Source organism: Erpetoichthys calabaricus, chromosome 16 (genome assembly GCF_900747795.2).
Source record: "Erpetoichthys calabaricus chromosome 16, fErpCal1.3, whole genome shotgun sequence".
NCBI classification, from domain to species: Eukaryota; Metazoa; Chordata; class Cladistia; order Polypteriformes; family Polypteridae; genus Erpetoichthys; species Erpetoichthys calabaricus.
In genome coordinates, this window is record NC_041409.2 from 91,484,842 (window position 1) to 91,497,480 (window position 12,639).

At 38.8% G+C, this 12,639-nt stretch overlaps 1 protein-coding gene across 1 annotated transcript in view; it reads left to right on the forward strand.

Annotated features, from left to right (window-relative positions):
- The window catches only part of LOC114667146 (pleckstrin homology domain-containing family G member 3), a 156,523-nt gene that overhangs the window by 51,180 nt on the left and 92,704 nt on the right, over nucleotides 1-12,639 (forward strand). Inside the window, exon 2 of the mRNA XM_028822308.2 lies at nucleotides 6,248-6,322. Within this exon, the coding sequence (XP_028678141.1) occupies nucleotides 6,274-6,322 (49 nt within the window). The 5' untranslated portion in view covers nucleotides 6,248-6,273. The remainder of the gene's footprint in view (nucleotides 1-6,247; nucleotides 6,323-12,639) is intronic.

A 12,639-nucleotide genomic window follows, 5' to 3' on the forward strand; every position in this document is an offset into this window, starting at 1 on the left:
ATCACCTGAAGATGTACTACATTACCTTTCTTAGATACAATGCACAAATTACTGTAGAAAGAAGGATGTAAGACCGGATGTTGTTAACGGTTGTAGATATTCTTTGTGATATTGTAAATTGTTGTTTTCATCTTTCGCACGATCACCACCAACTGTTTCAGCATAGTCTATTGATATGCATTTAACCAATTTGCAGTGTAACTGATTGACATTTTTGGATGCATTTAACCAATTTCTTTTGACATTAATTCGTTTGACTTCTTCGTTTCTCGGTGCTCGGATTGCGCGTGTCCTCATTTTTTATGTTGATAACCCTTTATGATGAAATTCTTCAATAAGATGTAGACATAATACATCTTTGATGATGCAGGTCCACTCCACACTCCCATCGTCCTTCCAGGAGCCCTGAACTTGACACCGTCGGTAATGTCACCGAGATGAGCTGACAAATGAGGACACTTCTCTAATGAAGCCAGAGGATATTTCCAGAAGTGCCCATGTGCTTTTATTACACAATAAAAATCAAAACAGTGTCCAAAGTGCAGTGCATCATGGTTTCAATAAATAATCCATTAAAACAAGTGTTCAGTGGGGATAAAAACAATAAATAAATCCTTTAAAATCCGAGGTTAAAAATGCAGTTTCACTCTTCACGATCTTAGCACACCTCCTTCTTCCATTCTCCCTGGCTCACCCATAACTCGTGTAGCCGGCGGAGACCCAACAGCAACGAGCTCCTTTCTGCTGACCTCCGTTGTGGCTGCCTTAAGGTCATCACGGCCAGACCGCCCAAGGTTGGCTCTCCTCCCTTCTTTCGCACTCAAGTAGTCGCTCCTCAGATCCCTCGGGAGGACACCTGCCTTGCTCACCCCACTCACCCGAACATTCAGTGGTGTAGACTAGCCCCTAGAGCACCACAACCAAATGCTCCTTCACGGGGCTTCAGCTCATGCGGTCTCCTCCTTTCAGGTGGCCAGATCCTCCTGCTAAGACTGCCTTTAACTTTCTCTAACCTCTTTTTCCTTTTCTTTTCGATCCATCTATCTCTTCTTTCCTGGTGCCTATACATCTGCCTGTGCCTCCATGGGCGCAGCACCTTAATCACACGCCGTAGGAAGCCAATGAAGCAATTGAGAAGGATCGCATCCACATGTGTAGGTGCGACGAGCCAGGCATCTCATGTGACGTGTGGCTTCCTCACTCACTCAGGACTCACCCCATGGTTTTCCCATGTGACGTGTATCCTGTTAAATGGACACACAACTGGGTCCCAGTCCTCTCCTCCTCCTGTTCAAGTGCGGCACCACAGGGTGAGAGATGGCCAACCTGGGTGCACTGGTGTTGTATTGGTTAAAATTTTTAGAGGTGGGGGTGACAAGTACTGGTCAGGCCTAAACATACTTGGTTTCATGTGGATTTGCTTTTCTGAAGCACAAGTGATACATTAATACTGACATATGGACGGGTGTCAAGGAATTGTTCATAATATAAAGCCTTAAATAACACAGTACATAGTTATCCTTTTAAAAGTCTGGTTTTTATTTGTATCTTTTGGGCTTTACGACAACAAGATGAACATTTAGAAGGGGGTAGTGACTTTCTGTAATGACTGTAAGTTGGGTCTAATGACCTCTTCTTGCTTTTATAGTCCTCTTATTCTTTTTACCATCCCCATGCAGGTACAGTAGTTGTGCATTTTGATGTTTTGCAATTGTACACAGTGTGCAGGTGCTGGTTATAGATACACAAACACTACTTTATTTGTTCCAATAGGGAAATGTGGCTGTTTACAGAAGCTCAAATATTTAACAACCAAGAAAACAAGAGTCCTTTCTGTTTAACCATCAATGACAGGTTGACACTGCTTTCTGGCAAATGATCGTGAGAGGCAGACGTTCCATATTTGATAATAAACTGATTTAGCTGGATTAGATTGCTGAATATTATTCTAAGGATTTCCTGAAAGTTCAGGTCATTTGACAAGTGTTGTTTTTTTCCCAGAGTGCTTTCTTATAAAACCCCCATACGAGTATCAGATTTCACGTTTGGTTTGTTTTCTTGGTATTGTCCTTACTACTGTGTTTGTTGTATTTACTGTAATAACAGGGCAGGTAATGCTTGTACTGCAGTAAATTCCAGTGGTGTGTGCTTATGAGGAGACAACTTGCAAGTAGGTCAGGTGCCTATAAGGAACTGACTCTTTCCTTTAGGTCGTAAAAATCCGGGCACCCAGTGGGTATAGCATAATGCACTGATTGTTACATTATTGACAATGCTTTGAGACTGTCGAACCAAATCTTTCATAGCAGCATTGCAGTTTGAAGGACGTCTTTGTATGATACTCCTGTTTCAGAAGCTAAAACTGGGATCAAGATAGTTGAATGTACAGGAAAACATATTCATAACAAGACCCTTCTTCTTCAGACTTATAAACATTGCCAATGTGATCATTTTCCTGTTCTCAAGAGCTTGATCCTGTTCGTTGTCTGAGTGCTGGGTAAGAGCGATGGCACACCCTTGCCTTGTTTCTGGTTAAGAAACTGTTGCATTTTATTTTCCAGAATTATTATAAAGCATTTCTGATCTCTGTAATTTATGCAGATAAGTGGAAAATCAGTGTTTGCGTTGCATTTACTTTAAGGTGGCACTTAAGTCTTCAATCTGCCTCAAGAATGATTTAAGATATGAAGAGGAAGGGGAAGTGACGGCAAAGGTGATAGGGAATGAGAACAGAGCCTGTATGCATGCACCGCCCTGCTGCCGCGAGTTGACTCTAAAATAAAATAAAAATTTAAAAAAGGAATAACCTTGGAGGTCAATCATCACCCTGAAAGCAAATAGTAGATGTCACGTAGTATATGTGTACCAAATTTCAGGTCAATAGTTCAAACGGTTTGTGAGCTTCAGGTGATATAAAATCCTGGACTGACAAATGGACAGCCACGGTAGCATATTATGTAAGAAGATAGTCGCTAAAAACTACATTGAAGGCTGAAAGTAGCATTAAACGTCTAAGCTTCAAAATGTAGAAATTTGCAAATTGCTTCCATGATGTGCTTGATAGACAGATGCCTTATTACTCCCACTGAAAGTACAATATGAGCTAGTGCGTCACAACCAGGAGCTCCTGAGATTCCCAGAAATGGAAAGCGTTGCATATTGTAGATCATGTTGATTACATTCATGTGCATCTTCGTGAGAATCAGGAAAGCCATTTGTGAACACTGAAAAATTGAACTTCATGTATCTCTATATGTGGGCACCCATGTGATTCTGTGCTCTGGCTGAAGAACAAGCATCAAGGCAAAGGTAAGTAATTATGAAAATGTTACACTGGCTTGATATGAGGATTTCATAACACCCAGTTTATAATCTGTGATTTACAGTTGTAAAAAGTAGTGGATATGAGGATTTCATAACACCCAGTTTATAATCTGTGATTTACAGTTGTAAAAAGTAGTGCACCTTTTTTGTTATGCTTACAAAGTGGGACTTGCCAGTGACAAAAAGATGGAATTCACAAGTTGCTGGAATGGATACAACACGGTAGTTGAGAATTTGCTATAAAAAAATAGTCGTCAATGACTAGCCACAGTTCCTGGCAAAGAAAGGTAATAGAATAACTTGTGTTTCCTCTTTCCTCTTTGTGTCACCAAATCCAAACTCACCGATCGGATTGCTCCATGGGCCTGGACACGGAGACCTTAGTGTTTTATTATGTAGTAGATAGTAATGATTGTATTACTGCAATGTTGGGGTTGGCACTCTCAGCTAGGCTCTAATTAAAAATGAAAAATTGAACATTTAATAAAATGATCTATTTAAATTACCTAAACTCCTCTCAGTATACAGATTGGATTCATTTGCCAAAAAGACGAAAGGAAGAACGAAAAGAGAATGATGTAAAGAAACGGATGTAAAGTCTTAGGATGCATCATTTTATAAATGTGGTAATTTGTGGAAAGACCTGTAAAGATCTCCTCTTCTTCTGAAAGGAACTGAGCGCACATGAATAAACTGCAGTAGCTTTCTCTGTAAAACTGATACAGGTTTTGTTATACACATTGCAGTTTCTGTGAATCCACCCGTCGTGTTTTAAAGCATGTAAGAAATGAGCATACAACAGAAATAGTACCAGACCAAACAAAATTATTCTGATACCCAGAGACCGGTTTACAGTAACACTGTACAGAATTGTGCTTGGATAAGTGAAAACACTGCCTTACCCGATAATATCAAAATAATGACGTGGTTTGTGAACAGTTACAAATGCTAACACAAGGATTCATAGGTAAAACACTACGCGTCCTCTGTTTAGTGCCAGTACATGCTAAAATAATTTATCGGTGAGCACAAGGTAAATGTGTGTAAAATTTGGTAATACAGCAAAAATTAACCATGCTAAAGATGTACGACCATTATAATTATTTTTAATTTTCATGGTACCAGACAATTCCTTTGCAGTATGCATTATTTTTTATAAAGAGGAAACAAATAAGTGGGTTACATTTACAGGTGACCATAAGTTAGGTTGATTTAACAGATTTTCAGGATCCAAGTAAAGGAGGAGGTTGGGAGTATCCACACCCAACACACGACAAACCACCCGGATTAGAATCCGAGTGCAGCTGTGCCAACAGGTGACTCTTCAGATCCATACTGAACAGTGTGAGGTTTTTTTTTTTACACTGGCTGGAGTGCTAATCCTGCCACCAACCCCCAAGTTTCCAATTGCAGGTTAAGGGGCCTTGCTCAAGGGCCCAATGGAGTAGTGTCACTCTTAGCATTTAAGGGATTCAAAAGGGCAACATTTCCATTGCCGATGCAGATCCCTAGCCTCAGAGCCACCACTCCATATAAACCTATGGTAAAATCGGATACATTGGCAAATATTTTTAAAAATGCTGTACATAACTTATAGTATACGGTACACAGTGAAAAAGAGGCCCTGGTTATAACCATAGCTGCAGGTTGTTTTACTCCATTCATAACAGCTGTGCTCAAAGAAACCTTGGCAGAGGGTACAATTGTGTGGCTGCACCAGTGTAATTGAACATCCTAAATCAAGGGAGCTGCACTCCATAATTAAAATGGTATATAAAGGAAGGAGTATAATAGTGGAGATGAGATTTGATAGGTGGTATTGGGGAGGTCCGTAATGTCATGCATAACTCACTGAAAGCTGTTATGTTAGACAGGCCTCTTTGAGGTTGCATTATCCATTAAAGAATGGCCTTAAGACTTCAAGAGGGCATTCTTTACCCTGGAAATGTTCCCAGAATCGGGTTTAAATCCTCTTTGAGCCAAAGGGTTAGTCAGGAGAAGAGCTAGTGGCAAGCACTTTATTGTCAGGAGGAAGTGAGGCCAGGAGAAAGAAGTGAGGAGAGTTAAGACCTTAGACAAGATACCAATAGGTAGATAGGTGGACCATGTAGATTATTCAGTTGATTTAAATGGATGTGAATTAGAAGAGGGTTTGAAGTGTTGTTTGATGATTCATACCTTTTGTCTTCCTATCCTATACATGTATGTATTTTGGCCCTCTTTGAATTGTCTGGGTTTGGGGACAGCTCAAGAGCCCCCTCTGTTGATTACAATGGGGAAATATGAATACAACTCAACTCATGAAATTTTAGTATGCTCAGCACTATTCACACAAATATGGTGTGCAGAATTGATTTAAAAGACTAATAGGATATTGGATTATGTAGTGTGCTGTGTGACAGACAGTTACACAGAAGTTATGCTTGGCATGTGCACTTGTGCGGGTGTCATCTGGAATACTCCTATATTTTTCTCTCTACAATTTAAAAACAAGATTGTTACGCTGCAGAATGCTCATCAAAGGGCTACTAGATGTTTTCCAGGACCTCAGGGCATCACTAACTAAAATTACAGTCTCAAATTTTTTAGAATTACTTAGTAAATTTGAATAGATGACACCAGCTGTCACAGTAATACAAGTATATCTTTTGATAAGGATGCGGAGGTATATATTGAAACTTATTGAGAATATTTTGTGTATATTTTATCAAATATTTTTTGCATACAGGCACCTATAGAATCTTAGAATAGGTTACTTAGTAAAATAGTCAAAAATGAAGTCTTGGGTATTGTCAGATCTCAACCTTTACATTATTTCAAATTAATAATTCAAGATATGTTTTGAGCTGAATGAAATAAATGTCTAGAAAGTAGTCTAAATCAAAACTTTTGTTAAGATGTTTTATTTTTGTCTTTTTCTTAGGTGGCGTCACAACTTGAGCTGTTGTCATGCCTGAGGGATCTCTCACAAGCTCCCATGAGGTGCACAAGTGTGATGGTAAGTGGTTAAAACCCCTATTTTACAAACGACATGAGCATTATTTACCAATATCATCTCACCCAGCCACACGTGCAGGACTGTTCACTTCGAAATGTGTTTTCTTATTCTGGCTAATTCAGAGAACCTGTACAGTTCAGTTGATTTAACATGAGTGGCAGAACTGAATATGAATCAGTAATATACAGCACCATGTTATCAGCACAAAGAGATAACTTTTTGTTCTAGTCCTTCCCTTATAATGTTTTATCACTGGCTGTTGCAGAGGTTGATAGGGATAGTGATCAGTTCAATAGCCATTGCAAAAAGTATTGGTGATATTGGACAGTCCTGTCTGGGTCTGTGTTCTAGTGTGAAATAAATAATTTATATTTTTAAAGAAACAATGCTAAATGCAATAACTCTTCAAATGGTCTACACAAACGTGCTTTGATCAAATTGTTATTTTCACACCCATAAGGCTATAAAAAAGCTTTTTTATACATCCAGAGATATCAAGACTCTAGCAACTTGTATAATGGAAGTGTTCATATTATACTAAACAGTCATTGACAAGAATCATGAACTCAGAGTTTGTTACACTAAAAACCACTTCACAGCTGCATATCTGCAGATTGTGATGGCAGACGCTCATCTTGGCAAAGAGCCACAATGACCCTCTGTGTGTCATGGTCGACATTGTTCAGTCTATAATTTTAGCTCGGGACTTTAACACCGATTTCAGTCTTCCATCAAGTACTGCTTTCATAAATTTGATATTAAAGAAATATGAACTAACTTTGGCCACAGACTGGAAAAAACTAACAGTAGTGCATCGATGGATTCAATCTTTACAACACTTGAGTTTGAATCTGGAGTCTATGATAGCTATTTCATCCACTATTCATTGCTGCACCCACTATATGACAAACCAACTCAGGATCCCAGATTAGGACCCAAGTGCAACCATGCAATGGGTGATACATAGAATCAAAGTCTATGTAATATTGTTTTACCCATAGCAAAACTAATCAAGCTTTGCCGTAAAATGTATATTTTATACCATAATTGAGAAAAACATTTGGTTGGTTGGTTGATTTGTTTTAAGCTGGCAGCATTAAGACATCAGGTTAGTTAAGTTGCAATGAAAGGAGAAACTGTTTGACAATGCTGACTGAAACAGTTAATCAGAAAGAAAAATAATAACAAAAAAATGATATACAGTACAGTGCAGTTATATGATTTTCTTGCAGTTGTAACAGACAAGATGAAGAATCAGCTGTCTGGTACAGGCATTTTAGCATATAGTCAACAGCATTTTAAATGGTGATGTAGTGTTTCAGTGATAATGGTAATGGTATAGTTTTATGAGGAGACAACGAGCAGTTAATTATTGCAAAGTGCATAATATAAGGTACTTCATGAGAGGATAATCCTTAAATAGGAGCAGAGTGCAGATGGGTGCAATTTAGTTTATGCACAGAATGTAGCCATTTATAGTGGTAAGAAAGATTTTTCTCAGTCGAGTCCTACTTTTGACTTCAACAAAGATTTACCTAATAAAGTCTTGGGGGGCTTAATGGACTTTTGACTACCTTCAGCCAGACAATGTAAAGAAACTATTACATTTACATTTACATCATTTAGCAGACGCTCTTATCCAGAGCGACTTACAACAGTGCTTAGTAGTCTACGACTGTTCTTCAGTCTTTAAGGCTAGGATTAAATCTACTGTCATTAAACAAGTTACCGCTGACCAAGTTGTATACAAAACCCTGCTAGAAGAAAATAGTAAGTTAGTACAAAATTTTTTTTTTTTTTTTTTTCTTGAAAAAAAGGGTAGAAAAAAAAGTATGGGGACTTTAGTCCAAGTGCTGTTGAAAGAAGTGTGTCTTCAGGCGACGTTTGAAGACAGTGAGGGTCTCCGCTGTTCGTACAGCAAGAGGAAGTTCGTTCCACCACTGAGGAGCCAACACTGCAAAGAGTCTTGATGCATGTCGTCCTCTTCTTTTAAGTAAGGGTGGTTCGAGACGTGCAGTGCTTGATGTTCTGAGACAGCGAGAAGTGACACGCTGCTTGACCAGTGCTGATATGTAAGGTGGTGCAGCTCCAGTTTTGGCCTTAAAGGCAAGTGTTAGGCTTTTGAACCTGATGTGGGCAGCCACAGGGAGCCAGTGCAGGTTCCGCAGCAGAGGTGTAGTGTGCGAGAATTTGGGAATATCAAAAACAGATTCTTGAATGATGAACAATGTAGGTAACTGTAGCATGTTACCAAGTGCTGGTCTCCTTGTAGAGACCTGCGCATTTCATCTTGCTGATGAAACTTATACTGTGACTAGTGTCTTCCCATCACTAACTTCTAGGACACAATAGTAAGAGATTGTCACGGGCACCTCATTCAAAATGTAATGTCTTCTTGCACTTGGTTGTACCACTACTTCACAATGCACACACTATTGCATCAATACTTTGGCTTAAACCCTTCAGGACTACAATTTTGGTTTTATTTATTGGACACCATTGATGGTATGGCAAATGTTTTTCCACATATGAAAAAAGCTGTCTCAGTAAACACTGTTAAAATGACAAGTTACAAAATGGTGAACTAAGAGTTTATTGTCTTGATCAACCCCATCTTCTATGAAATTAGAACAAATTAAAATAAATGCTCACATTTTGTAATTTATGGTAGCCCTTTATCAACACTGCCCATAACTAGCAGTTAGCACACCTTAAACTATTAAATATACTGAACAAGAAAATGCTGAATCTCTAATTTAATGTAGCAGTTTATCAACACTCCTGATAACTAGTAAACGGTACACTTTGAATAATTAATTAGTTTTAAATATGGTCAATTATGTAGTGCCCTCCGCTTCCTCTTTTTAGAACCAGTTGTTCTGCGTCTCTAAATGTACTTGCTTAAATAAACTCTATTTAGCACATATTTATTCATGTGGTTATTGTTTTTTTGTATTGATTATTTTCCTTTCCCACATGCACTACAGATCTTCAAAATTTTTAGCAGTTGAAACCTACACATCCTTGTCACTACACCTTACTTGTTTTAGTAGGAAATTTGCGTTCCCATCTTCTGGATTTGTTTAGTTGATGTTGGTATGTACTAAAGGGAATATCGGAGGACTGACAGATCACTGTTCTTCTCTTTAACTGCATCACTTGCCCAGCAGTGAATTTTGGTTTGAAAGTATGCATTCTTTTTTATTTTGAAAGCCTTAAGACATTCATAAATAATTAGCTGTACGGTTTGATAACTCTTACATTATGAAGGTAAGCAATGGTAGCAGCAAATCAAGTTCACCTCTCTCTCTATAATACTGCCCACGCAGCTAGTCTTTATCTTCATCATGTAGTGTTCTGTAGTTCTTCTTTGAAAGCTTTTAACAAGAGATAGAGAGTACTGGCTCCGTGTGTGCAAGATTTTTTTCATTTATTTATATAGAAGAGTAAAATCAGCTAAAACAAAACAAACATTTAAACAAAATTAAAGATAAGGATAAAAACACACATTGTAAATGGAAATAAATTACTAACTGACTTAAGAAAGCATTAGAAAGAGAGAGCAACAATCAGCTGACAGGAATACAAAACAAACCAAGACGAAACAGACAACTGAATACATAGTCATTAAAATAACTCAAAAGCTTGAGAAAATCAATAGGTTTTTAAATTTGACTTAAAAATATCTGTTGTGGGGGATTACTTAATAAAAGATGGAAGACTATTCCAGATTCTTGGGGCAGCAACAGAGAAGGCCCAGTCACCATTAAACCTCAACCGAGAGCGTGGAACAGTTGAAAACAAATAATCGGAGCACCGTAGGGCTCGAGAGGTGGAATGGAGGCTGACAAGGTCAGAGGTATAGGTTGGAGCTATGCCATGGAGAGCTTTAAAAACAAATAATAAAACTTTAAATTCGACTCTGTATTTAACAGGCAGCTAATGCAAGGATGCGAGCACAGGAGTGATGTTCTGTCTTTTGTTGGTAACAGTTAGAAGCCTCGTAACTTCATTGTGGACCAACTGCAGGCATGACAAGTCTGGCTGACGGATACCAAGGTAGAGAGAATTACAGTAATCAAGAAGTGAGGAAGTAAAAGCATGAATGGCTATTTCTAGGTCCTTAAAAGCGAAGATATGTTTTGAGTTTTAATATGTTCCTGACTTGAAAGAAGCTACCAAGAACAACTGAGTTTACTTGTTTGTTGAATTTAAGAGCAGAATCAAAAATAATACCAAGGTTTTTTTTACATGGCTGTGTACATTAGCTAACAGAGTGCCCAGGTCATTTCCTATATAACCCTGACAGAGTCAGGATTCCTAAATATGATAAAAAATCTATTTTGTCTTGGTTTAATTTAATAAAATTATGTGACATTCTACACTTAATGTCCCTTAAACAATTGAAATGAGCTGCAGAGCACCGTCTTGATCTGGCTTGAGTGGGAAGAATGACTGTGTGTTATCTGCATAACAGGAATATCATATGTTGTATTTCTGAAAAATGGACCCAAGGGGGAAAACAAGATAGGGCCTATGATGGAGCCTTGAGGTATTCCGCATGCAATGTTTTCAGAGGAGGACTGACAATTTCCCATTGTAGCTGAAGATATTCTGTTTTCCAAACAAGAGGCAAACCACAAAACAAGACCTTGCCTCTTTTTAAAACCATGGGCAGGGAAGCCATGCATAGTTAATTGTGTTTTTTTGAGTGCTTTCCTTTATCCGTAAATCTCCCTGTCATCTTTGCATGAAGTAAATGTGTGACGCCTCAGGATTAAAGCCCACAAACTGCCTTTTGGGCAGGATAGCAATTTATACTGAAGAGAAGTTAGAAAGGAAGAACAACACACTTCGTTCAGTATGCTTCTTTGTTCTGAGAGCATGATATATACAAAAATGCTTTAATATTTTAAAAAAAGACATCAAACAAGGGTTATTTTATATAGTGCCTTTGTATAGCAAAACACCGTTTCTAAGGACTTTGTGAGTGTCAAGGTAGCAACTTTTTTTTCGCATGACCAAAAGAGAGAGAAAATGTTTGTAAATTAGATTAATAATTTCGGAAATATGTTTACTCATAATTAGTTGACTTAAAAAATCTAACACTTTCTTATTGCTCATATTTTAAAGGCCAAAAAAATTCTCATCCAGCCCTCTTCTGCTGTGTTTCTTGCTTGGCCGAAGAGAACTCCGATCCTCAGTGCTTCAGTGGCTTTCAGAGTGCAAGTCAGCATTCGCAAAAGCAAGCTAAGTACTTGAGATGCCCAGTTTTCCCTCAGCTGGTATATTTGTCCTTGAACCCAGGACATTGATAGTCAAAGACCAAGTTGGCCTAGAATGAATGATGGAACATAACAACAAGATTGGTAGATATGTGCAAAGTGCTTTTTATCCCAGACAAAATTAAAGAAATCAGTGTACACAGGTGCAGTGTCATTTTTTTCATAAATAAGTAAATAAATGCTCAATGATAAAAACAGTGTTCAAGTCGAGAGCAAAAATCTATTAAATGGATTAAACAATCAAAGAACAGGTTAAAATCAAAGCTTAAACCTGGTCAGGTGTTGCTCATTAAAAGCCACGAGCCTCAGTGCATCACTCTAAAACAATGTCTTCACTGCTCACCCTTTGGGGTCCCTGCAACAACAGGAGATGCTGTCTGACAAGTGCTTTCAGCCTTTGTTGGATAGTGTTCCCACCGCCATCCCTCAGCATACATGAAGATCCTGTGAGACCTGCTTCATTCTCCCACCACTGTCCCTCTCAGTCCATGGAACTCTCTGAGGATTGGCTCCTCCTGCTCCTGCTACTCTGCAGTGTTCAGTACGACGGACCCTGCTCCCAGAGTGCCGCTGCTCTGCACAGTGCAACTTTCCCGACTGTCATGCCTCCTCTCTAGTGCACCAACTCTTGCACAATCCTGACTTCCATTTTGTCTCCCTCTCCCTCTCCCTTTCCCTTTCCCTTGATTTCACCTCTGAACTTTTTCTGTCATTCTCTCTTTTCTTTTTCCGATCTCTTGCTCCTTTATACTTCTGTGGGTGTGACATCCTATTAGAACAGCTGAGCTAATCAAGCAGTCGGTTCGACTCCACACCAAATATTCTGAGGTTGCACCCATTGAACCAGAGACGCACTGTTTTTACAGCTAAAAACACACATTGCTATTGACCTCTGCATCTTGCTGTGTCACACCCACTGCCTGCATGTCCTCTCTCACCACATCCATAATCCTCCTCTTAGGTCTTCCTCTTTTCCGCTTGCCCAGTAGGTCCAACCGTAGCATTCTTCTCCCAATATACCCAGAATCTCTC